The sequence below is a fragment of the Protopterus annectens genome, chromosome 2.part2, assembly GCF_019279795.1.
Source record: "Protopterus annectens isolate FY-2018-M chromosome 2.part2, PAN1.0, whole genome shotgun sequence".
NCBI lineage: Eukaryota > Metazoa > Chordata > Ceratodontiformes > Protopteridae > Protopterus > Protopterus annectens.
The window spans coordinates 1,123,135,979-1,123,163,314 of record NC_056730.1 but is presented as its reverse complement, the minus strand read 5'-3'; the positions used below and the strand labels follow the sequence as shown (position 1 = coordinate 1,123,163,314).

Below are 27,336 nucleotides of genomic sequence, written 5' to 3'. Positions count from 1 at the left end.
AAATTGTTTTGGGACGTGAAGTTATGTTTTCATCAGCTTCACTGCTATGGTGTTAAATTGTTTGCCCTGCTTTTTGAAATGCAAGCAGGACTTTGCAGATAAGATGGCCGTGTCACTGGTATATTTGTCTGATGATTACCTTAAAACTAAATTTTGCACTAGCAGTGTCTTATCTTGTTCATATCCATCCACATTTTGAATTCTGCTCATAATTCTTCAGATGGTGCAGTAAATTCAGCCAGCACTGGCATGGCTCTTTTTCATCATGTCTGACTGTGCCAAACTGATTGGATAAGAATTTTGAGGTATAATTTTTAATGCCTCCTCCATTGGATTTGCCTTATTTGGACCCACATTTAGGGATAAACTGGAGGACATGGAGAAAGAAAAGAAAACAATTACTGTTGTTTGCATTAAGTTTGAAAGCCTGTAATGTCCTGTCTTTAGAATTCAGAAGAACCCATAAAAGTTGTAGTACTGGTGTGGCTATCAGCAACAAAGAAATCAAATGTCTGGGAGGAACAAATACAGCTATGGTAACTTCCAGAACAGATGCTGTTAAAAAGGCAAATGCAATCAGTAAAATTAGAAGTACTGTAATTCTGCTTGAGGACAGCAGCAGAATCCCTGAGGACTTGTATGACTGTCCCATTTTAAGTGCAGTTGGCAAGAACATGGCGCCACATTTTTGTGCTTGGCTGGCCATTATGCAAGACAAATGGACTCAAACTGTGTTTTCCAAAAAATATATACAATTCCCTTCCTTACCCCCATCAAAGCTTCATTATATTTCATTACATAATATTCCACCCCATAAAAAGAATCAGGCTAGTACTGGACCTTGGCAGCCTCAGCGAACTTTCTTCTAAAAGAAAAATCTGGATGGTGATGCACTCAGTCCCTCCGTCAATGTCAGAAGAATACTGGGTGTGCTATTTGGATCTCCACTATGCCTCCCTCCACATAAAAATTGCAAAGGATTCTGGTAGGCTTCTATGCTTCCAGATAGGAGACAGTCATTTTGACTCTTACATTCAGTCTTAACTTAGCCTATGGGTTGTTGACAACATACATGTCTGTTGCATAAAATCATAGGCTGCAAGGTGTTGTTGAGGTGTTTTCCTTAATTGGATGATTGGCTCCTGACTGCTTTGACTCTAGAGAAACTGATACCAGCCTGGGAATCTTCTCTGACTGTTCTAATCCTTGGGAATTATGGCAAATTCCACACAGCCCCAGGTGATGCCCGTGCAGACCCTCACATTCATTGGATGCATAGTAGACTCTATCCTGCAAGGCTTTTTTCTCTAGACAACACTACTCCATTAGACAGGCAGTGTCTCAGCTCCTTCCATCTCTGACACTTCATCAGCTCTTTTCATCAAGGTACATGGCTTGATGACAGCAACAGTCTACCTAGTACATTATGCAAGGTTTCATTGCAGATTTTGCATTCAAACATGAAAGCGAAGTGGTCACAGCACACCTACTAGTCCAGTAAATTCATCATTTCCAAAGCTAGCAGAAGGTAGTTGCAGTGGTGGCATCACATCTCCACCTTTACTCTGCACAGTTTTTTTCATCTTCCCCTCCTGTAGTGGCTGCCACCATGATACACAAGATGGGATGGGGCATTGTCAAGGATGTATGGCTCAAGAGGCTTGGTCACAATCAAAGACCAGTCTGCACATCAGAGTTCTGAAGATAAGAGCAGTCTTCTTCATTTTGTAGGTGTTTCATGACTCCCTTTTATAAGGCGCAGTTCCCATTTACACTGACAATGTGGTATTGTATGTTACATAAGTAAGCAAAGTTAAATTCTTTCTCATCCCCCCCCCCTTTATCAATAAGTCACAAGAGTATGGGAATGGGCTATGTCAGCTGTTCACTTTCTGACATCCAGTCATTTGGCTGGAGAAGCCTGTTTGAGTGCAGAGAAGCTCAGTCATTGATTACTGATACTACCCAAGTGATCCCTCTGTTTTTCAGTAGTGTGCGGAGAGTCTTCCATTACTGGCATAGGCCTTGCTGCAGCCTGACCAATGCAGCAAATCCTACTCCCTCATATCCCTTCTGGGGAGTGGCCCAGGGATGCCCTTGCACAGAAATTGCCTGTAGGACTTGTTCCTGCCTTTGTTCTATTCCTCCCTAGTCCAAGTGTCATTTAGAGGTCAAGCAGAACAAGTCAAAAGTCAGTCTCTTTCTACCATTGACGAGTGTGATTTTGTCTGCTTTGGATTCATTTTCTAGAGAGACTGCTTTACTAGGATGTCTACTCCCTATATCGAATCCCATGGGTATGCTACATCTAGTAATAGCCATGGACATGGCATTCCCTCCTGGCGTCATCCACGTCCTCACTTCTGTCTAGAAACCCAGCACAAGGAAAATAGGCAAAAGCAAATGGATGTGCTTCTCCATTTTAGGTATGGATCAGATCCTTTTTCAGCACCTGTACCAGCCTAGTCCCCACCTCCTGAGAAAGGGGTGATTATCTTTCCTGGATGTTTACCACAAGCATCAGCTGTTCCTCTAGTGCTTCCTTAAAGGTTACAAGCCTTTCTCTTTGTGCTAGAAAAGCTAACTTTACCACCTTTGAATACTGCCTTCAAGGCTGATTTGAAATATCTGTCTTGGAAAACTTTTTCATAGCCATTACTTAAACAAGAATTATTATTTTGGAAGTGTGTTAGTCTGTTTACTTAGTTTTTCATAATGATAGTGTCATTGTGTACGAACCCTTCCTCTATGCCAAAGGCTGCCACAGAAACAAATTTTAATCCATTATAAATTTGCGGTTTCCCAGTTATTCCAGCAGAGATGAGTACCTGTTGCACTAAGTGGATGCACACAGGCAGTTGAGATTTTTATGGATGGAACAAACTCTGTCAGAAAAGACTCTCCATTTTGTTTGTCTTTATTTCTAATTAGTTGGGTTCCAAAATGTTCTAGATCATTTTTGGGTTCCAGACTGTATTAAAGTTTGATGCAAAAAATTCTGCAAGATTGCGAACAGAGTGATTCACATGGCTGGATAAATCCCTGACTACAGTGCAGGTAATCAATGTTCAGCTAATGTCTTGGGGCACTTGAGCTGACCCATCCAGTGTAGGGACAGATTTGGACACTCACACTACTGCTATCCCCCTGAGGAGGGGCAGTGATGCTTAGGCTAACTAAAATGCTCAGGTAGTAAACTTCAGTGTGAGTCTGCAAAAACTCACACTTGCAAGGAGAGAGCATTGTGAGCCACTGTGGTGATGCAGATTGCTTGTCCCCTTTCCCAGGAGGTGGGGACTAGGTAATTCAGAAATGCTGTCATTGGCAAGATGTCAGAAATTTAAGAAAGCACCATTGTGGCTGCCTAAATTATGACCTTCCTCAGACAGCAACCGTTTTGACTCTGGGGAATCTCTAGAGCAAAGGAAAGATTGGGCACTGTCAAACTATGGGAGACTTGATGGCTGAATGCCATGAGGGCAAAACTAACAAAAAACTCCACAGCAAGACTTTACCTGTTTCTAACATCATGCATTAAGTCAGAACTACCTGTTAAGCATTTTTCCGAAGTACATCCACTGATGTATTTGAAAAGCTGCGGTGGTGGTGCTGCGGTAGCGTTCTCACCTCACAGTAAGACGTTGCCCTGTTCGATTCTCAGCTAAAGCGTCTTTTGTGTGGAGACATGCGTGAATGGGCGTACCTTCGTTGAAGGTTGTACCTCAGGCCTGGCAAGTCGGTACATAAAAATCTACTGCCAATCATTAGCGGACCGGAGTTCCGCTGTGGCGACCCCTAACCGGGAAAAGCCGAAAGATACAACAACAACATCCACTGATGTATTTGCAGTCTCAGGATGGGCTTCTATGTGTTTATGGTGTATACTTGTGGATTTATTTAGAGATTATTAAAATATTCCTTGGATTCCTGGGCTGGTTATTGCTTTGATCCTGTACACCACTGCAGTGCCTGTGGATTTGTTCGTTTGTTGCGATGAGCTGAGGCTGGGAGCATTGGCACTGTTGGTATTTCATAGTAGTGTAAGTTTCTATGAATACATGCTAAACTGGATGTGATCTCTAGGTCTTAGTCTCCCTCGAGGGACACAGACATCTGAGGGATACTTTCATGATTCCACCCAAGAGGACATGCCTGTAACTCTGTTCTATGGTGCGAAGAAGACTGGCCTGATCATTTCAAATATTTTTTTTTACTGTAGGTGCTGAATTATTGCAATTCATCTTCAACATACCCACCGTAGCCCACCTAATGCTGATGTCTAACAGGCATTTAGTTATTTGATTTGTTTATATTTCATTCTGTTTTTGTAATTTGTGTGATTTGCTTTTGAGCAGCTCACAGTACAGATCTAGAGAAGCATTTAGAGAGCAGAGAATTATGAGTAGTGGGAAGGAGTTAGAGCCTGGAAAAGCTTCAGATGCTAAGCAGCTTTAGTCGTACCGATTAGAAAAAGGTGGACCATGGTCATTTAAATCTGTTGTTATATTAAGTACATGAATTTTGCATTTGTCTTATTTCATTATGGTATTTCACAGGTGTCAAAGATGAAAGTCCCTTGTAAATGTTTTTATTCTGTAGCTGAAGATGATGTCAACTTCTCTTCATGCTCTAGTTACTCTTGTTTCATTTAGCTACCTTTTGTGTAGGGCAGTAAAGTTACTGCTGTTGGTGGTGTGGTTTAGTTCTTGGCCGGGGTACCTCCCATGCAGAGTTTACATATCTTCCCTGTGTGAGTGTAGGTGTTTACAGTGTGTCCCAAAGACATACTGTAAGGGTATTCCCTAAATTGCTAGTAGGTACATGTATGCATATGTTTGTGGGTGCACGTGTATCTGTCCTGTAAACAAATTAGTAGTGTCCTGTCTTGGGCTGGTTCTGTCTTTTTGTTGCTGGGATAGGCTGCCACTCCCCTATGACCTTGAGTAGGGTAAAATGGGTTTTAAAGAAGGAGTGAATGAATAATATCTGTTTCAAAGTCTTTCATCTTTTTCTAATCGTCATTACCTGTTCTCTGTCAGTGCTATTGAAAAAAAGCTCAGGTTTTGAATGTTCATTCATCATTTGAGTACTGTACTGTGTGTCTCCAGTTAGATTTTAGTATGTTTACTGCTGCCACCTGTTATGCATTTACCATATTAAAGTTTTAGTTTTCCCACAAAAATGTTCTCATCTAGATGGAGTCTGGCATCAGCTTCCATTTGCTTCCTGTGACATTACTCCGGGTGGAATCTGAAAAAGGTTTATGTGGATCAGTACTGTACCTCAGTTAACATATACAAATGCATATATAAATGCTTGGAATAAATAAGAGACTGCAGTTTTAAGGAGGGTGAGTATGTATTAAGCAAATTATTTGGGGAAACCAGATGTTACAGGGATTTAAGAGAAGAGGGCAAAGGTTTATATATTTTTGAAATGACACATAAAAAAATGAATGCTGTCCTAAATTCCATAAACTTCATTTAGGTTGTACTGTTATGTCTTTAAAGTTCCCATTCTGTCTAGTCACTATTTTTATCTAGTAGATGGCCTGGTAGTTAACCATTTAAAATGGCAGGACCCGCTAGAGTGAGTCCCAAAACACTGAGACTGACCGAAAATTACAGACTTACGTATACTAAGTCTGAGATGGCTATTTCTGGGAATATGTGTGTATGTAAAAGTTCAGCAAGGTAATTTGCCTCCTACATTGCAGGGTGCAAGGGGGCTTGTACCCCTGAAAAACAAATTAAAGACAAATTAAAGAACAACCAGTCGTCTTTGCCTCCTGGTTTGCTTTGGCAGTGTTATTGGTGTTCTCTGCTGTAAATTAAAGAACAAGAGCAGTTTTCAAGATTTGCTCTTCTGTTTGAGTTTTTTTTTCTCAGCATGTTGGCAATCAGCATTTCAAGTGTCAACATTTCATTAGGAGCCTGGCCTGATATAATGGCTGCAACACATTTTCTTTTTTCAGGCACAGGATCCTGTGCTTCCTTATATTTAGTGAGTTCTTTTAATTGAAATGCATTGCATGCTGAGTATTTAACTATTCTTGATACTTTAAAAGAAAGGCTAGTGTCCACTTCCAGCGATTTAAAATAAGTTCCATTGCTTAACTATCCCACATTTAACCATTGTGAAGGTAATGTCTAAATGCCATGTCCAGCTCCTCCTATCCCTGTTTTGCAAATTAGTTTTATAACCAGTGTTTCAGGTGTGTGGGATCTGCATATGTCTTCATTGTCATGCTCTGCTTTATTTCCCGTCCTTACATTTTATTCAAGATTAGTTCGCACATCTGTGGAAGACACTGGCAGTGTACAAAGCCTTGGGAAGTCTGTCTCTTCATTATCTAGACTGTTCTCTCCCCCTGCAGTCTAGCACTGAAGATGTTATTCCTGTACTTGTCTGCTGCAAATTTGGAAACTAGTCGTCAGAATGACACTTTTGTGTGTGTGCCATACAGGTACTAATAGTTTTCATACTCTCTACTATCAGTTTTTCTACTGTACATTTGCAAGCAGAATCATCAGAAAGGCACCCTTTTATATTCACTTCCCACAGATAGTAAAGTGCTGGATCGTGGCTGGTAATCAGCGAGGCTGGCACATATACTTGCACCACATACACTTGCAAAAATGTAAAGAAATTACACATTCCCCAAGAGCATGACATTTCTATCATTATACAGTGGGCTTTTTGGAGTGTCTAAATGTACAGATGTTCTTTTTTTGTTTTTGTCTTGTGTGCAATTTGTTTCTCTTGCTGTACTGATATCCAGCAGTCATGTTGTATTTCAGACAGGCATCTCAGTATGTTCTTTATACCTGTTATGTTCGGTGGTAGTTGATACATGTTGAATTGACTTTGCATCCTGTAATAAACATACTTCTTTTGGTTTATATTATTTCTCTGTATTAGTTGTAGAGGGTTGTAGCTAGCAGCTGCCAGTTTTAGTATTAATGCTATTCTATCCACAACACTCATAAGTTTTGTGTGTGTGTGTGTGTGTGTGTGTGTGTGTGTGTGTGTACGTTTATATATGTACATACATACATACATGTGTGTGTGTGTGTGTGTGTATGTATATATATGTGTATATATATATATATATATATATATATATATGGGTCTACTAAATTTCGAAGTTTCAAAACTACAAATTTCTTATGGTCGAGACCATAAGAACGAAGCTTTGAAACTTTGAAATGTAAATAAAAAAAATAAAAACAAAAAAGTCTTTTTTTATGTTTTTGCAGGGGGGCTAGCCCCCCACACCCCCTGCTAATTAAGTGTATCAACTCTGAGATTGCACTACAGAGAGGAAAACGGTAAATACACCATTCAGTGCTGTACGACTATCTCCATTTAAAAGGTTCGAAGATTTGAAACTTTGAAATTTAGAAGTACACCCATATATATATATATATATATATATATATATATATATATATATATATATATACATATACATACATACATACATACATATATAGTTCGTGCTAGTTAACAGGTGGTCTCATTTTCACATGCCTTTTTTGCACAGTTAATAGATGTCCCCAGTACTGTTGACCAGTTAACAGAAATCTGTTTCTCACATGAAGCACTTGCTTACTAACATTGAAAACTTTTGTTTGCTTTGCACCTGTGATAGGAGAAATGAATGTCTCTCATGTGTCTTTGTCTTGCAGTCTTGACAGACGTCACTCGTACTCTTCTGCTGCTGAACCCAGACTTCGCTACAGCCTGGAATGTAAGGTATGCTTCACTCATCTAAGCCATGTCATGCTGTGAATCAGTACAAGCCACAGCAGTCACAAATACCAAAATGGAACTGTTCTTTAATGTTCTACTGTAGCATTCATTAACCATGCCTGAATGCCTCAGAATGTCTGGCAGGGAAGTCCACTTTTATAAACCATGTTGTTTAGAAAGTATGTGCTGTATGAACACCTCAGAAGCATGGGATCATTAGCCTTAGTAGCAAAAGCATACATTGTATAACACATTTGTTCGTGAGGACTTCATTTTTAAGCTGCATATTTATTTCAGGATTTTAACAGCTTCTAATGTTTTTAACTCAGTCATGCATACTCGGTGTTATCTGTAGTCTGCCAAATAACCATCTTTGAAGAAACAGGGTTGAATCATTTCATCAAGTTACAGGCTTTGCTTGGTGTTTTTTTTTGCTGTAACATTTTTTTATGTAACTTTCCTTTCAGCCTTTCTCCTCCTCCAAAGCCCAGTGTAGATGTATTGCATGCTGCACCCATGACCTTGGAGTGTATAAATAGCTTATCTTGGCCTGATGTCGCAGACCACAAGAACTTTCTTAGAGGAGCCAAATATTTTCTTCACATTTGAGGTCTTGGTTTAGGCTATGCATCCTAAATTTGGGAACTTTGCTGTGGCTGTGCATCCTGTATTTTATCCCACATTATGCATTTGTGCACCAAGAATTAAGGGTGTAGTCTACTCCCCTCTTCAAGGATCCCTACTACTTTCTAGCTGTTTATGCATTTGAACCCTTACTGGTATGCATTGTTGAAATTCTTTTCATGCTTTTGATGCCTACGATTCCTAGACCTGTCAGGAATGCCTTTTATCAACCTGTCACTTGTCAGGACCGCTAAAGGAGGGTTTTTTTTTCCATCTTTTTCTCTGCTTCCAGTCTTCACATAATACATTTAGCCCTCAGTTTCTCAGAACTTCAACCTTTTGAAAACCCTAGCACAATGTAGATTGGGAGAAGCTTGGTACCTATGGTATATTTAGATTTTGGTAGAAGTGGTGGGGATAACTAACACGGACAGGCTGCAGGTCCACATCACAGCCTCATTCAGTATCTTTAATGGTCATGTTAAGGGATCTGAAAGGCTTAGCTCAAGCCTGGTTTATGATGTTGAATTCTGCTTTTGAATTCAATGGCAGAAGAATCCTCGCAGACCGGTATGATAGATGTGGCCCCCATTCCTTTAGTGAGAGAATGGGATGTCACTTAACATGGAGTACATCTGTGGGTCACAGTTCACTCTGAGGGGATCAGCTCCCTTTCCTCAAATCCCCCCCCCCCCCGCAACACACACACAAGCAAAAGAGCACTTGCTATAGAGGGTCTGGTTTAACCCTGCAGGTGCTTCTGTAGCTGGTCCTGAGACTGCAGACTTCCTACTGCCCCACTTGATTCTGACATTTGTAGCCATGCAGTAAAACACTGTCGGAGTTGGTGTGAAATCGCACTATTAAACACATTAATCTAAGTCCAGCTCTAGGCTGGTGCTGTCATCTCGCACAACAGCATCACTGCATACTTTGAGCTGCACTGTAATTTTCTTTGCTTAACGATGGGTCTGCATTACTGTTTCCAACTCCATTACAGGAAGCCACATGGCCTGTTTTGCAGGTGTTAGTCAGCTGAGAAGCATTCCCTCTCTCTTTCTATTAATAGGCTATTGTGTCTCTATTAGATGTTCTTTGTGTTTCACTATTGCAGTCATCACATTTGGGTTATCTGCTTCCAGTAGCCCTCAGTCGGCCTGATTAACAAAGTCTTAGGTCCTGCGTTGGTTGCTGTCCCATCTTCCATAACGTCAGGTAGTCAGGGGTATATAGTATGCAGCCTACGCCAGTACATCAGTCTTTCTTGCCGTGCGGTGCCCGAAGCAGAAGCAGTTAGCAAGTGCCAGTCGGCTGACTCCTGAAGTTTTCGTTTTCGAGTTTCAGAACTGAAGTCTTCAACTAAGCTAAGTACCCCATTGGGGAAACTTTTTCTTGCTCTAAACCGATGTCAGTAAAAGTCAGTAATTGTATTTCTTGTGGAAAGCAAATACCTCATAAAGTTTTTCATTCGTACTGCATTCCTTGCCTAGGCCCTGACCACAACGTACCTCGCTTTCGGTTTTGTGCCTTATTTAAACAACAAACTATTCATTGTTGGTATATTTACACTTCTAAATATTTTGGTACTCGGTTCAATTATCCAGATATGGCAGTAAGCCACCCGACTAACGACATTCCAAAAAAATGCAAAGATAAAGACAGACTGCATAGGTCCAAAGCTGCCGACGATGCTTCTCCTAAGCTAGTCGCCAGTTCGCCGGTACTCAGTGAGGTGCTTTCGTAGCCCCTGATACCCGCTTCTTCAGATTCGCAGGCCTCTACTGAGACCCATTCGGAGTCCAGTATGCCGCGAGATGCTTCAACTGTGGATCTTGTGGATGTCTCTACCTTGGATGGGTCCGGAGCCGCTGTCCAGGCTCCGGCTTCTGAGGGTGTATTCAGGCCTACTGGCTTGCATATTAAACCGAAGCCATCTTCGTCTTCAAGGCCTAAAACTCGATCCATGCCTCGAAAACCAACTCCCAGACTGCATGGTCAGTCCTCTATGCCTAAAAAACAAATGATAAGAATGGCTGAAGACCTTATTACTTTAATCAGGAGAAGCCAACCTTCCCCCTCTAAGAGATCTAGGACTGAGTTTGCTTATGATTCTTCTGATCAGGATTCTGAAATTTGTATTTCCTCAGATGACCAGGATTTACCCTTATCTACCTATGAGGATTCTGATGCAGAGGACTCTATTCCCTCTGCTTACCCTTCAGGGGATTTCTCTTTTGTTGAAACCTTGCATACTCTTAGGGAGCATTTTTGCTGGGAAAGCCAGGATTACTCTGACTCTAAAAAGAGGCTTAGAGATTTCTTACTCCTGCCCCAACACAGGCCTTTAGCTATCGCCCCTGTACTGGACATTGTTGATGATGCCTTTTCGGAGGGTCTACTTTAATTAAACGAAAGCGGAATCTGTCAAATACGAATCCATCGATACATAAACAGCGAAACGCGATAATGTCGAACACGCAAAACCGCAAAATTTAAACATCAAAACCACAATAGTCGACCAACCCCACCGCCCGTAACATACTACCTACACAAACACAACAATAAAAAACACATACATACACTAACCAAAACCCTACTATTAACCCTAAATTAAAGCACCAAAACCCCACTTGTATCCATACACTAAACCTCACATACACAACTATCTATGCACTACCCTTAACCCCTCCCTAACCCTAAGGTCTGTAACTACTGCACACTTACCCTACAGAACTATACCCACCCAAAGTAAATATTCCACACACATACACTTAACAAAACCCTACACTAAACCTTACATACATTACCTATCTATGCACTTACCTTAACCCACACCCTAACCCTAAGGTCCGTAACTATCGCACACTTACCTTACGGAGCTATACCACAGACGGGCCAACTATGACAAAATCGACATTTCCAATTTTGCTATTTAGTGCATTCGTTTCCACGTTTTGCTGTTTAAGTGTCAACGGATTCGTATTTGACGCATTTTGCTTTTGTTTAATTAAAGTAGACCCCTTTTCGGAATCTAGCTTGGCCCCTGATTCTTTACCTCCTGCTCTCAGAAAACCTGAAAGATATTACAGGGTCCCTGACTCTCACAAGCTCCTTTTTAAAAATCCTACTGCGGATCCTGAGAACATTTCACAGGGACCCAAGGGCATTAAGGCTACTACTGCCAAAAATCCTACCCCTTCTGATAGAGATTCCAGGGCGCTGGCTAGATGGGGTAAGAAGGTATACACTTCTGCCACTTTGGCCATTAGGGCCTTAAACTGCCAGTTTCATATGTTGAAGTAGCAGCAGCATATTATTGGATTGCTTAAACAGAAATTGATGTTGATTCATGACTGTGCTGAAAATAAAGATTAACAGGATTTAATGCATTCTGTAGAACAAGTTGGAAAACATACTTTGCACTGTGGTTTTGATTCACTAGAGGCATCTTGCAGGGCTGCAAGATGCCTCTAGTGAATCAAAACCACATTGCAAAGTATGTTTTCAGTGTGGTTTGCAATGTGATTTTGATTCACTAGAGGAATCTTGCAGGGCTGCTGTCACTGGGTCTGTAACTTAGAAGGCATGCTTGACTTAAGGAGCAATTTTTGCCAGATCATGTTAAAGCTAAATTGCTGGATACTCCCTTAAACCAAGACCGCCTGTTTGGCAACAAAGCAGTAGTAGTACTTAAAAAGATGGAGGAAAAAGCTAAATCTATACAAACTGTTAAAGACTTCCTGCAAGTACAGCCTCCCAGATTTAGTAGGCATTGGCCCTCTAAAAATTGGTCCTTTCCTGCCTCTTCCTGGCCTTCTCAGTCCAAACCCAGAACCAGCAGAACACACCCAGGCTTCAGTCCCAAGGTACTCGTAGGGCTAAGCAGTGGGGGCTCCCACTTCCAAAGCAGGGAGTGGTAAGACTTCCACCTATGGTAAACTGTCTCAATGACTTAACTTTAAATTTTCCAAGCCCTGCACAACTGACTGTTCCCTTGGGAAAGATTGCCTGGCAGGGAAAAAAATTGGGAACTCATTACCCAGGACAAATGGGTTTTAAATATTATCTACCAAGGATACAGATTCCACTTTCACTCCTCACCAACCCCAAACAGTTGGCCAGACCTACCTTCAAATCAGTGGGTGGAGGCTCAAAAGCAAATCCTTGCTCTCTTAAACATAAGGGCTATTCAACCTGTCCCAGAAGAGGAAGGGGGGCAAGGTTTCTACTCTACTCAAGACTTTTCCTGGTACCCAGAAAAGATAACTCCTGGCATCCTATACTGGACCTCTCTATCCTAAACAAATTTTTGGTGATTCCAAAATTCAAGATGTTAACTCTTCACCAACTGCTTCCTATGCAAAGATGCCTGGTTGGCAACACTGGATTTAAAGGAAGCTTACCTGCACATCCCATTAAGGGAATCCTGCAGAAGATACCTACATTTCAAAGCATGATACATGCACTATCAGTTCTCTGCACTGCCCTTTGGCTTATCTACTGCGCCCAGGGTATTCACAAAGTGCCTAGCTCCAGTCATTGCATTTTGCAGGCAAAGAAATATCCAAATATATCCATACCTGGACAATTGTCTAATTCAGGCAGAAAACCAGGACATACTATTGAATCATCTGGCATTTGTACAGAAATTGCTAACTTCCCTGAGGTACACTATAAACAAAAAGAAATCACATCTTGTACCCTGCCAACAAATTGTATTCATAGGTTGGTACTAGGCTATCAGCCCTAGGGCCTATACAAGCCTAGCCATAACAATTCCCTGGCTATTTCTTCCCACACTATTTACTTCCCTGGACACCTGTCTAGCAGGGCGACTGACGTGATCCCCGGGATGAATTTCCTTTCTTCCTTCCAATCGTCAAGGTTCCTTTTGAAGAGGGCCAAAGAGGCACTCTGCTTGACATGTATGGGCAATCTATTCTTGAGTCTGTGGAGTCTCTGGGTCAGGAACCTATCCCTCCTGCAAGTTTTGTTTATTGTGATGACAAGGTTTAGATCCCTGGAACATGTGGCTCTGAGGGATTGGGATTTCTTTAAGTGTAGCATGTCCAACAGCTCTGGGTTTGACATGGCCTTGTATGTTAAGCAGAGATAGCCTCTGAGTAGATGATATGCGACAGAGTATAGCTGAAGTTTTTTGAGGCGGTCAGAGTAGGGCAGCTGCTTTAGGCCTGTGATTCTTTTAGTGAGGTATTTCTGCGGCCTTTCCAGTTGTTGCAGATGTCTTGTGAGGTACATACCAAATGGGGCATTATACTCTACAATGGGTCTAATGAGGGATGAGTACAGTGGAACATTGACCTCCTTTTTTCTGGATGAAAAGCCCTTAGTGATGAGGTGTGCCACATAGAAGGATTTTCTGACTGTTGTGGCGATGTGGTTATCGAAGGTGAGACCACTGTCCACCTATGTCCCTCAGTCTCTTATCACACTTTCGGTGTTTAGTGTACTGCCACCTATATGGGAATTAACGGGTACATGTTTTTTCCCAAAGGGGATAACTGTACATTTCTGGGCATTGAGCTTGAGCCCATGGCTCTGGCGCCAAGCATCTGTTTCTGTAAGGCCCTTTTGTAGAGTATCCACATCATTTGGACATTCAATAATGGCTCCCAGTTTGCAGTCATCTGTAAACTTTGTTAGCCAGAGTCCCTTAGTGTTGGCCTGTACTTCAGAGAAGTAGATGCCAAACAAGAGCGGTCCCAGGACTGAACCATGAGGTACTCCACTTATCACGTGTCTGGAGCTGGATTTGGAGTCGGCTACTTTTACAGTGTGGGTTCTATCAGTAAGCCAGTTAGCAATCCATTGAGTGACGTAGGGATTAATGCCCAGCTTAGTAAGTTTATCTGTGATTCCAGAGTGAGGGATGGTGTCAAAGGCCTTGGCAAGGTTTAGATAGGCTGTGTGGACCACCTTACCCTTGTCCATGGCTCTGGAGACTAATTCAAAGAAGTCAGTCAGGTTCAGGAGACAAGATTCATGGGAGCAAGCTTGAACACAACTTCCCAGATGGCTTTTCCTCATGCCAGAAAAACAAGTTCATTTGACAGCCTACTTCAAACTACTGGCCAGAAAGACCCAACTGTCTGCAAAGAAAATACTGCAAGCCCTGGGGTTCATGGCCTTCTGCATTCTACTAATTCCATATGCAAGACTGCATATGAGGAAACTACAGTGGTATCTAAAAAGCCTATGGTGTCATCATTCTCAGGATCTAGAAGCAATGCTTCCTATCATTCCTTGTCTACAGATAGAGTTCCTTTGGTGGGCAGACGCCTGTCACCAAAACAAGGGACTGTCGTTCACTCTACCCCCTGCCACCCAAACCCTAACAACAGATGCATCAGACTATGCATGGGGGGGCTCACGTGGCAGGGAAGTGCATTCAGGGCAAATGGAACCCAAGTCAAATGCACCTGCACATCAATCAGTAAGAAATGTTAGCTGCACAGAATGCCCTAATAGCCTTCAAGAACCACATCCTTCCAGGACAATTAATGGCAAAGACGGACAACACCACTGTTATGTGGTACATAAACAAGCAGAGGGAACCCACTCGTAACCTCTCTGCAGACTAGCCATGGCTCTGTGGAACACAGCCTTGAGCTACCAAGTGCATATACAGGCTCAATTCCTGCCAGGAAAGCTAAACACACTGGCAGACGGACTAAGCAGAAATCTCATGGACCCACACGAGTGGAAACTGGAACCAAAAATATTCAACATGTTGAGAAACAAATGGGGGAGCCCAGATATAGACCTGTTTGCCTCCCCCCAGAACTACCAATTGAAAAAATTCTGCACAAGGACTCCCCACAAACAAGCTTGGAAAGTGGATGCCCTGTCCTTCATCAGTTTTTGCCTTTCCCCCTCTGCCTCTTCTCTCCAAGGTACTACTAAAGATCAAACAGGACAAACCAAGGATGATACTGATCGCACCAGACTGGCCACGCCAACACTGGTACCCCGTTTTGTGCAGTGTGTCACTGCTAACACCATGGCACCTGCCTCAGACACCTGTCCTGCTGTCACAGCAGGAGGGCCAGATTCTGCACCCACAGCTTCAAGCCCTGAACCTGGCAGCCTGGCTAATTACCTGATCTCTCTGTTACCATCCCTTAGTGAACATGTGATGTTATGTGATCCTATCTCGCCTACATTCTGAATGATGGGTTCGGAGCCGATCCCTCGGCTCCGACTCGGCACGCTTATGCCAAAGAGCGAAGTCTCTTATTGGCTGAGCTTACTATATCCCAGGATGCACCACTACCAGTCCCCCAGATCTCGTTTGCCGCTTCCCTGCGAAGACGTGGTCTCGAGCTGGCTGGGCTGAGTAGTTTTTATTAACTAACTTTTCTGTCAGTTTTTTGCTGTTTTTGCTCACAAAAGCTGTTTTAACGGCTATCGCTAACTTTGTGTACGATTTGGATTGTAAAATTGTTGTGTGTGATTGGGTTGAGTTTGTTTTGGCCCCTCCATCCAGGGCCTTCGGACTGTCAACCTTTAATACAGGGTCTCTAGTAATACTTTAGTTGGTTTAGAGTTCCCTATTCTTTTTTACAGGAAGTGTTGCATTAAGCTATTACTGTAAGCTTAGCTTTATTATCAGTAAAAATTTAGTTGTTTACTTTCCTGTGTAAGTGACTAGAATTGTGTAACATCATGTCTCAAACCCCTAGGCCTTCGGGCTTTAAAAAATGTTCGAAATGCGGGTTTAAAATGTCTATCACAGACGATCATTCGCTCTGTGTATATTGTCTCGGGGCAAAGCACTTGCAGGAGTCATGCAGTGTATGTCACGCTTTTTCCTCAAGGGTCCTCCAGGAGAGGAAAAATAAATTGATTCTTAAGGGGTTAGTTAAACCTTCCTTTGAAGAAGCCTTGGCATCCTCTCCTGCTCCGGCCAAAAAGAAAAGGGCTTGGTTCCGACCAGTCCGTCGGATCCGACTGCCAAGAAACTTAGGCAGGCCTCTCCTTGGCTCCAAAGACTTGAGCCGAGGTTGAACAGTCTGCCTCGATGCCACCAGTATCGACTCCTCTGGCCGGAGCCGATGGCTGGGGCATCGAGGCGGGTCACCTTCGGCTCCGCTGCTCGGAGCCGACAAAGTCGCCCGCTCAGACACTTCCTCCTCGGCGCCGAAGTCTACCTCGGCACCGATGGAATCTGCTGTGAGTATTCCCTCGGCGCCGATACTCGAGTCGCCTCGGAGCCGGTCCCCTAGTCCTTTGGGGCCGATGGAGAGGCCTTCTCGAACCCGTTCTGTTTCCTCTCGGTCTTCGAGGATGTCGGATTCTGATATAGACAGGGTGCTCCAAAGACTGTTCCAGTCCCCAGTCTTTCAAAAATTTGTTTCGGTTCCGACCCAGCTGGTTTCGGAGCCGATGACCTTGGCCCACCCCATTGCCATTCCTCCTCCGACTGCTTCGGCTCCGTCGGAGCAGGTGCTGTTGGAGCCGGTGGAGATCTCAGGGTCGGCTCCGACCCTTACTCCAACCCGGGCCTTCGGGTCCGAGTTTGGTCTGTGGACTTCTTGGCTGGACCGGGGTGATGTTTGGGACCTATGCTTTCGGTTCCGAGCCTCCCCTCGGTGCGGCTGCGGGACTTCCGTCGGCTGTCATGGCTCGAGTCCGGACACTCCCAGGATTCTGGGGTCCGGCTTTCAGGGCCATGAGGAGTGCCTTGGCCAAGTCCTCTTGACCATCTCTCCGGTTTACCAGCACCTTCCCTGGGCGTGGAGACTGGGTCTTTGGCAGTTCCCTGTCAGTAGCCAGCGGAGCCCGAGGCCTGAGGTTACCCCAGTGGGGTTCCCCTCCTCCTGAGGGTTCTTGAGTTGTCTTCAGAGGAACCCCAAGGAAGAGATCGTGCAAGAGGAAGCACGTGGACTCCCCGAGTCTATTACATCGGACACTGATATGGATGATGCGGAGGGGTCCCAGTCGTCCTCGGATGATGTTTCATTTGCAGACATCTTAGAGATCCTCAAACAACGAGGCGGCTGGATATCCAAACCCCCTCTGCTGACGAGTCAGTGCTCCTCAAGGCCTTTGGGGCTCATCCCTCCGCCTCCTGGGTGTCTCCGCCCTTGACGAGCTTCTGGATTTAGTTTGTCGAGGCGTGGAACATCCAGATACCGTGGAACCAGTCCTTCTCGTCCAAATAAATTTTTATCTGCTCCCCGAGAAGGAGTTCCTTACTAAAGGCGTGGCTGTAGATGCCATGGTGGTGGCATCTGCTACACAACAGGGCGTGGCAGAGGCTTCAGCGTCCGTCCATCCTCCTAATAAGGAGTCTAGGAGTATGGATAGGTGGGGAAGCGCACCCTGACTTCAGCGGCCTTTACCTTAAGGTCTCTGAATTATTTGGCACATTTTACCAGGCTTCAGAGGGATCTGGTCAAGGAGTTGTCAGATTCCTCTCGGGTAACCTACCTGAGCAGCTAGCCCAGTCGGTTAGCTCTCAGTTGGCTATCCTTCGTCAATTTCTAACTCGTCCATGAGGCTCATTTCCTATGCGGCCGAAGGCGGGTAAGCGGCAGGCACAGGCGTGGCTCTCGTAGACAAGCCTGGCTCCGCTTGTGTCAGTTCTTGGAGGCCTTCAAGTCTTCCTTTGCCGGCGCTCCCTTTGATGGGTCCTCATTGTTTGGACCCAAGGTGAAAGACACCCTTACCGCTGTGAGCAAGAGGGAAAACGTTATCTGCCGTAGGTGCCCGTTATTCCACTCCCTTTCGGCCTTACCCCAAGGCTAAAGGAGGGAAAATGTGGTTCCAAATCTCAAGTTTTTCTCCCAACAGCAGGAAGATTCCCGTCCAGAGGCAGAGGCGGGAAATTTTTCAGGGAGACGCCGTCCCAGAGGCGGCAGAGGGCCCCGCAATTCTGGAGACCGCGAGTCCTTTCGTGGCTCTTCAGCCTCCCACACGTCATGAGGGATTGCCCGGCTGTGCTGCTCGGAGCCAGTCGGGTGTCGTTGCCAAGCACCTAAAGCCTGGGAGTCAATCACTCAGGACAGATGGGTGCTTCGGATCATTGCCGGAGGTTACACCATCCCATTCAAATACTCACCCCCACCGTCCAAGAGAATCCCGGACCCACCACCCAGTCAAAGGGAAATAGCAGCCACAGAAGCTTTAAAGCTGCTAGAAAAAGGAGTCATCCAACCGGTCCCCACAGACCAGATCGGATCAGGAAATTACTCCAGGTTCTTTTTAGTGCCAAAAGACAGGGGACCTGAGACCAATATTGGATCTCAGCAGACTGAACCAATCCATCACGAAATCCAAATTCCGAATGGTCACGTTACAATCCATTCTCCCGTTGTTGGAGAAGGATGTTTGGATGTGCTCCATAGACCTCAAGGACGCCTATTATCACATACCGATACATCAGGCGTCCAGAAGGTATCTGCGCTTCAGCCTGGGAGTCAGTCATTACCAATTTTGTGCTCTGCCCTTTGGTCTCACCACAGCCCCCAGGGTGTTCACCAAGTGTTGGCAGTAGTGACGGCTCACCTGAGAAGTCTTGGATTCCAAGTGTTTCCCTATCTCGACGACTGGCTCCTGACTGCCACCACCAGGCATCTACTAATGGACAACCTCAAAGCCACCATCTCCGTGGGTGTTTCCCTGGGGATTACATTCAATTGGTCAAAGTCTGTCTTGCTGCCCTCTCAACGCATAAAGTTTATAGGAGCAGAGATAGACTCAAGATTGATGCATGTCTTTCTTCCTGCCGAAAGGATCCGAACTTTACAGGGCCAAGTTCAAGCTCTGATCTCGAGATCCAAAGCCCCAGCCAGGATGGTCCTACAGGTTTTAGGCTCAATGTCTGCCACGGTTCTTTTAGTTCCTTTAGCAAGATTACACATGAGGATTCTTCAGTGGCTCTTGTCAACTCAATGGTCCTTTCAGGATCTTCCCCTCAATCATCACATCATGATTACGGAAATATGCAAAAGGGACCTTCGCTGGTGGCTTCAGACATCCAACTTGGATCAGGGAAAACCCTTTGTTCTCCCCCCTCCAGTGGTTACCCTGGCGACAGATGCCTCCCAGATAGGGTGGGGGGGGCATTGTCTGGGCAGGCTAGTTCAGGGCTCCTGGCTTCCGGACGAAGCTCTTCTCCACATCAGCGTGTTGGAGATGAGGGCTGTACTTCTATCCCTACAGGCCTTACACAAGTTTCTTCCTCAGGGCATCATCGCCATCCACACAGACAACATGTCGGTGGTTTGGTATCTGAACAAACAAGGAGGGACCAGATCGTACCCCCTTTGCAGAGAGGCCATGAGAGTGTGGGAATGGGCTGTAGCTACCAACCGCTTCTTGGTAGCGACCCACATCCCGGGAAAGTCAAATGTATTGGCGGACAAATTAAGCAGGACAATTCTCTCTCCTCACGAATGGTCTCTAAACCGCACAGTAGCAGCCCAGGTTTTCAAGAGATGGGGGACGCCGTGCTGCGACCTATTTGCGACTCCACAAAACACCAAGTGCCAAAGGTTCTTCTCTTTGATTCCACATCAGGAAGTACCAGCCATGGATGCTCTAGCACAACCTTGGCCAACAGGGCTTCTTTATGCCTTTCCTCCAATTCCACTCCTTCCCAAAGTTATTCAAAAAGCTTCTCAGCTGGGGTCTTCAATGATTCTGATTGCCCCATACTGGCCTCGTCAGATATGGTTTCCTTACCTGAAAAAGCATGCAGTGGACGATCCGTGGACCTTAGACCTGATCCCGGATTTGCTAATCCATCAGTCGGGACATTGGCATCAGTCCCTTCAATCTCTGAAATTGACAGCTTGGCTCCTCCACTTCCAACCTTAGTTAGAAGGCACACACTAGACCCGGAAGTTGTTCACATTTTATCTTGACCCACAAACCCACCACTAACAAATTGTACCTCAGTAAGTGGAAGAGGTTTGCTATCTGGGCTCAACTCAAGGGCTTAGACCCTATCACTGCTCCTGTCCCAGAGGTTTTGAAATTCTTAACATCCCTGTTTAATCAGGGATCTTCTGTCTCAACTATTAAAGTCCAACTAGCGGCTATCTCTAAATTCCATGAATCCACGGATCCTCCTTTGATGAGCAGCAGACTATGCAAAACGTTCATTAAAGGTGCGAGTCTGTTAAGACCACCAGTTTTCATCCTGCACCTCCGTGGGATCTTGATTTGGTGCTTGGCGCATTAACATCCCCCTTTGAACCGGCTGCTACATGCGAATTAAAATATCTGTCTTGGAAAGCGGCATTCTTAGTGGCTATTACTTGACAAGAAGAGTCTCAGAGCTTCAAGCCCTGTCTATTAAACCACCGTACTTGATTTTCCACAAGGATAGAGTTTCACTTAGGCCTAATCCATCCTTTGTCCCAAAGGTCTGTTCTAGTTTCTGTCTTCAACAATCTCTAGAGCTACCAGTTTTCTTTCCAAAATTCTCTAATGAAGCAGAATACACTCTCCATAAATTGGATGTTCACAGGCAATTACGCTTCTATTTAGACAGGACTCAGCAACTTCGTAAGTCAGACCAGTTGTTTGTGTCCTTCTCAGATAATAAATTGGGCCAAACCATCACAAAAGCTACAATCTCAAAATGGATCAGAGATTGCATAACTCAGGCCTATTCATCTTGAATAAACAACTTACATCATCTATCAAAGCTCATTCTACCAGAGCTATGGCTACTTCTATAGCCTTTCATTCCAAGCTCGCTATATCGGAAATTTGTGCTGCGGCTACTTGGTCCAACCCGCACACTTTCATTTCCCACTACAAATTGGATGTGGCATCTAAAGGGCGAGCATCATTTGGTTCCACGGTACTCAGGAGTGTTTTCCAGTGAGCCACCCAGGATTCAGGTGCTAGGGTCACTGCCCCATCAATCAGAATGTAGGCGAGATAGGATCACATAACATCTTTTAGTTATGTACTCACCATAACTTCAGATGTTTGGGATCCATCTACTACATTCCTGATACCCACCCTCCTTCCCCTGCCTTGCAGATCAGAAGAGATTGAACGGTTTTGAGTTCAACTGTTTTTATCTTGTTTCATCTGACGATGTTATATAAGCAGGGTATGCGTGTGTGCATGTATGCGGACAAACTAGATCTGGGGGACTGGTAGTGGTGCATCCTGGGATATAGTAAGCTCAGCCAATAAGAGACTTCGCTCTTTGGCATAAGCGTGCCGAGTCGGAGCCGAGGGATCGGCTCCGAACCCATCATTCAGAATGTAGGCGAGATGGATCCCAAACATCTGAAGTTATGGTGAGTACATAACTAAAAGTTTGATGTCATTTTGGAGGCAAGGAGGCATAGTACTAGAAAATCCTACGGTGAAAAATGGAAAAGATTCTGTTCCTGGAACCAAACTCAGGGGATGGACACAGCAGTGCCCAATTTACCTCAGGTTCTTCAATACTTAACTGAGATGCTACACAAGGACCTTTCCTTTTCCTCCATCAAAATTCATGCCTCAGCCATTTCGGCTCATTACAACACAGAACCACCCCTTTTCTCTCATCCACTGCTGAAGCAGTTCCTCAGAGGGGCCAAAAACTTAAGACCACCCAGGAGAGCTCCTACCCCAACCTGGGACCTTAACTTTGTATTGGAAATCTCACTCTACCTCCTTTTGAGCCAGTTGCAAATGCAGAGTTGAAATTCCTTTCTTGGAAAACAGACTTTTTTTAGCCATCACTTCAGCTAGAAGGGTGTCTGAATTACAGGCCCTCGTGGCAGTGGAGCCTTTCATCATTTTTCATGCGGATAGGGTGTCCCTCAGGACCAGTCCCACCTTCGTGCCCAAGGTGGTATCCAGTGTGGCCCTGAATCAGTCCATTCATTTGCCAACCTTCTTTTCTAATCCACAGAACAAAGGGGAGAGAATTTTGCACTCCTTGGATGTGCACAGACAGCTTAGATTTTATTTGGACAGGACTAAACCTCTCAGGAAATCTGAACAACTGCTGGTTGCATTTGCTTCAGGGGCAGAGGGGAAGGCCATTTCAAAGCAAACCATTTCTAAGTGGATAGGCCATTGCATTCATTTCTGCTATAAACACCATGGAAAGCCTACACCACTAGGGATTAGACCACATTCTACCAGAGCTGCATCTACCTCTACAGCCTTTCTCAGAGGTGTCCCCTACCAGGGACATCCAAGAAGCTGCTACCTGGAGTTCTGTACATACCTTCACCAAGCATTACCATTTGACAATTTTCTCTAAATCCAGGGCTGGCTTTGCCACTCTTGCTGTGCCTTATAGCTGGTCTTAATACTATCTAATTTCCTTCTCCCATCCTTAGCTTTGGGAATCTACCCAAATGTGATGACTGCAACAGCGAAACATGAAGAACATAGTACAGTTGTGTACACTTACCATAAATGTAGATGCTTGAGTGTATTCACTGTTGCAGTCCTAGTTACTCCTCCCCCCCTCCAAACCCCTGACTTCTATTGGCTATAGCTCTATTCCTGCTTACTATGTTTAAAGCTTTTTGGTGTATTTGCTTTTTTGTTGGAGGTGTAACCTTATATGTATATAATTGCTTCCCAATATGGAGGTACCTGACATCTGGGGCAAGAAAAACTGATGTAATGGCATCAGCTGCATGCTTTATACCCTGACTACCTGACGCCATGGAAGATGGGACAGCAACCGACACAGGACCCAAGACTTTGTTAATCAGGCCGACTGGGGGCTACTGCAAGCGGATAACCCAAATGTGATGACTGCAACAGTGAATGCACTCAAACATCTACATTTATGGTAAGTGTACACAACTGTACTTTTTTCATCCTTGATGCACAGTGATGAAAAGCTAGACTCCATTACAGTTGTCCCTTCCTGATGATACCTTCTTTGTAGAGATTGACTGTCTCTTCAATTCCTAAATTTCATAAATGCATTAGTAAGTATTTAAGGGAGGCAAAAGAAATGTCAGTCATGTGGTTAAGGATGCTATCTTTTCAGCCTGTGAGGTACTCCGGTAAGGATCCCATTGTGCACAGGAAGGCTGATCACCTCCATAGGTGGATTCCCCAGTAGTTTATATTATGTCTTGAGTGTAATTTCTCAGTTTTCTTCTGCTCAACATACATATTTGTGGTCTCAGTATTCTGGCACCTTTCCTTCTGATAAAAAGCAAAAAGTCCAAAACTATGAGGAAGTTTGTCAACAGGGTCTGTTCTTCTACCACTTTGAGTCTTTGGGTCCTTTCCTATTTGTCTTGTGCTTCATTTCCAGTCTTAACTGTTGGAACAGGATTTAGAGAAAGAGAAGCTCGCTGTCCTTTCTGATTCTGATGAGAATTAATTTATGGAAATGTCCTTGAATGCTGCAGTGTTATTGGGCCACTTTGTAGTCCACCATGTGCTTGTTGTGGCTTCTCTGGCACAAGCCATCTTCCATCCTTGATAAGACATAGAGCAATGTCCCGGAGACATCTTTAAGTGGTAGGTTGTCTTTAAGGAACCCTCACAGGATATTGAGAATCTGAAAAGGAGGAAGGTGAGGCTGTCACCTTGATGGATGGTATGTACTATCCTCTCTTACTTCCACAGCTGAACCTGCCCAGTCGTAGAGGAGGATGGAAGAGTCTTTTCAGGTAGTAAAGGCCAACCTAGCATCAGATTATGTAGACTCCCAAGCTGCTTGCTAAATCTGCCAAGAGTTCAGCCGGATGTCTTCTGGAACTGCTTTTAGAAGACAATTTTCTGGGCTTGCCCACCTTGAAGAACCATAACCCAAGTCACATGGGTTGTAGACGTACCTCTCAACCTGGAAACATCAAAAATCTGGACAAGGCCCATGAAAAATAGGTACATGTCAACGCTGATTAACATAAAATTTGCATACATAATTATATAACCCCACCCACTCCAGTGGAATTATGGGATACCAATTTTCAAATGCAAATTGAAGAGCAGGCAACCAAAATAAGGCACCAGAGTCCCCCTGCAGCCATTCCAATGTCCCATTACCTGGCTATTTCGCCCCATTTACCATAAACACTAGTGTGTGCATACTACTTCTACAATGATTATTTGTCTTTTATTTTTACAACCCAATGCACAAACTCTAAGACATCTGCTAAAGAAAGCAACACTGTCTCACAATGAAAATAGACTTGGCATTAAAACTTCTCTGCCCTTGAAACTCACATTCATTGAAACAGCATTGAAACCCACACCACATCCAAAGAAAATGCATCTGGCCAGTGGTGGATAAAGATTGCCTTTGGGCTGTTTTCAAATCATTGGCCCCTTGCACACAAAACAAGAAACATGCATGTGTTCTTTGATAAACCTTCCTGACTTTATTAAATTATATTCCTTGTATAATACAGCACACGTTTTAGACAGAGCGCATTTTAAATTTATTGTTTGAACATTTTTTCAGTAGGCTGTAGGCAATGAAACAAAGTGCATGAACCAATAATGACAAAACTGCCCAATTCAGAACATTTCTATCATAAAAGTCTACTTCCACATCCACACTATAAATAGAATGACAGTAGTGTAAGCCATAGGCATCTTGCACAGCTTCTCGTCTCGCACTTATTTTCAGTTTAATTTTTTGGGGGGAGGGGGGACAAAAGGCCAAAAACCAGGGACACATTTTAAATATTGTATAATTTTGGAAAGTTGCTAGAATAAAATGTTGTGTTTCCACCATGCATTTCACTGGCAAGACTTGAACCCAAGACAATGTGCACTACAAACAGAGCAACATACCACTATACCAAATCAGCAGTTTCCTGAAAGACAGGAAGACTGAAATTAAATGGCTATCATTTAGTGAATTCAGTTCTCACTTCTCACCATGGCTCTCAACCTCCTAGCACAAAAAACCTAGACAAAGCCAATAATGGGGGAATACAGCCCCAAAATAGGGACAAATTTCAAATACTGATCTTGTAAGCTTAGAAAACTGCTAGAATAAAAGGTTGTGTTCCCATTTATTTTCTGAAGAATATGAAGTCTGAAATTCAAATGCCTGTCATTATTTAATGAATTCAGCACACACACACACACACACACACACACACACACACACACACACACCTAGCATAAACTAAATGAGTACTTCTGAAAAGGGTTGTGTACTTAATTAGTATTCTCTCACATTGTTTAGGACACTGGAAGAAGAATAACGGCAAACTTCTTCACTTTATCACATGTAGTGACAGCAACCGTTTCAGGTGATAATGGAGAGCATTGGACTGGAATGTTTGCGTAACCACATCAACTGGTATTCTAGATTTTTACACGAGGTCCAGTATTTTCCATTATCGCTTCAAACCCAGTGATTTCTGCAGAAGTTTTCAGTACAGCGCCAGCAAGGAAACTGGAGTTGTAATACACAAATAAATATGAAAATGTATCAAAAATAAATGCACGCTGTAGGATCATGGTTTTCACACTTCATTGCATTTCATTGACAAACGACATGAATCGTCTTTCACACAAAAGCATTCCAATGTTTAGTATTTTGGCTTGTTTTTGCATCTGGTAACAGTGAAAATTAAAACTCTGAAAAAAAATGATTGCTTCCTGACCATTCACCATATCACACATGCGTACTCACACCAGTTGCAAACAAGTTAAAGTGCCCCATACACCCAATTCATCACATCTGTAGTTATTACCTCTCAACTGTCCATATTTTTGCCTCATATTTTTTGGTTTGTTCTGCATTACATTTGTGGATTTCAAACAAATCACAGAGGACCGCGTTCACTGTATAGTTATATACAGTTGACTTTCAGACTTAATTTCATTCCGAAAAATGCATAACACAACTTGCACAAGTCTTTGTTAACCCAGCAACTTCCTAAAATACTGAATCTCACTGCCAGGTACTACAAAGGCAGAAAATGTCCCTAACACATCTCTTACTATGAAGAGCTCAACAGATGTTAAAAAAATCGGCAAAGCAGCAATTTGTAAGACACATGATTTGCAACTGCATGCATCTTACGAAGTGCACTGAAAGGGTTTAAAAGCATACATTAATAATTACTACTTTACAAACCCCTTTTCAAGTTAACTTAAATATTTAACATCCAGACATAATGAATTATGCGACAAGGGAATTCTGATTGCAATAATACGTACTAAGTACCACTAAATGCCGTTTCCCTGTTTCAGACTAAATTAAAGGTTTCCTTACTTCAATAAAATAAAGGTCCGTTCCACTCCTTCAGAATAAAATACAGCCAGCCCCACAATAAAGGTCCGTTTGCCTTGAACAGCTCCTTCAGAATAAAATAAAGGTCCAGTCCATTCCTGTCTGCAGAGCATTTGAAACATAAACGCCCAGCCGGAAATGATGACGCGAGCCTCTTGAGCTGAATTCCAACAGGCTGGTGACCCTAACGGAGCTAACGTCATCGTGTACGTGATGACGTCAGCTCACAAAGTGTAAAAATGAAGGGGTGCCACTCGGGAATTGTGGCACCCCATTATTTGGACCCCAAAGCTCAGTAAAAAAATGAGTAATTCAGTACGGTTGGGAGGTATGGTTGTAGATATTACATGTAGATGAACCATTTCCTCAGAATGATTGGTTCATGTGTCTCTCTTCTCTGGCAGATCTGACAGTGTCAAAGGAGATGGCATTTTATTTCCGTACCCTTTGGCAAGGGTGGGCCATAAAGATTGTACTGGAAGAAGACTGAGGGATAGAATTTTTACTGCAGCCTTTTCTTTGTCTGTGGCTAGTTCTTGATCTAGGTGACTTCAGTCATTGCATAATTTCTGAAAGGTTTTACATGAGTCCCCATTTTAGATGTAGATGTTGAGGCTCCTTAAAGGCTTTTAAGTGGTGTCAGTTCTCTCATGGATACCATTTAGTGTATCACTGTTTGGGAGCTACACTTGTGTTTTATGCACTGATAGTTTGGTTTTATAATCCCCAAGATGTACATT

At 43.7% G+C, this 27,336-nt stretch overlaps 1 protein-coding gene across 1 annotated transcript in view; it reads left to right on the top strand.

Moving 5' to 3' along the window:
• Positions 1-27,336, top strand: part of PTAR1 (protein prenyltransferase alpha subunit repeat containing 1) — a 690,645-nt gene that overhangs the window by 284,300 nt on the left and 379,009 nt on the right. The window contains exon 3 of the mRNA XM_044064362.1: positions 7,692-7,758. Within this exon, the coding sequence (XP_043920297.1) occupies positions 7,692-7,758 (67 nt within the window). The remainder of the gene's footprint in view (positions 1-7,691; positions 7,759-27,336) is intronic.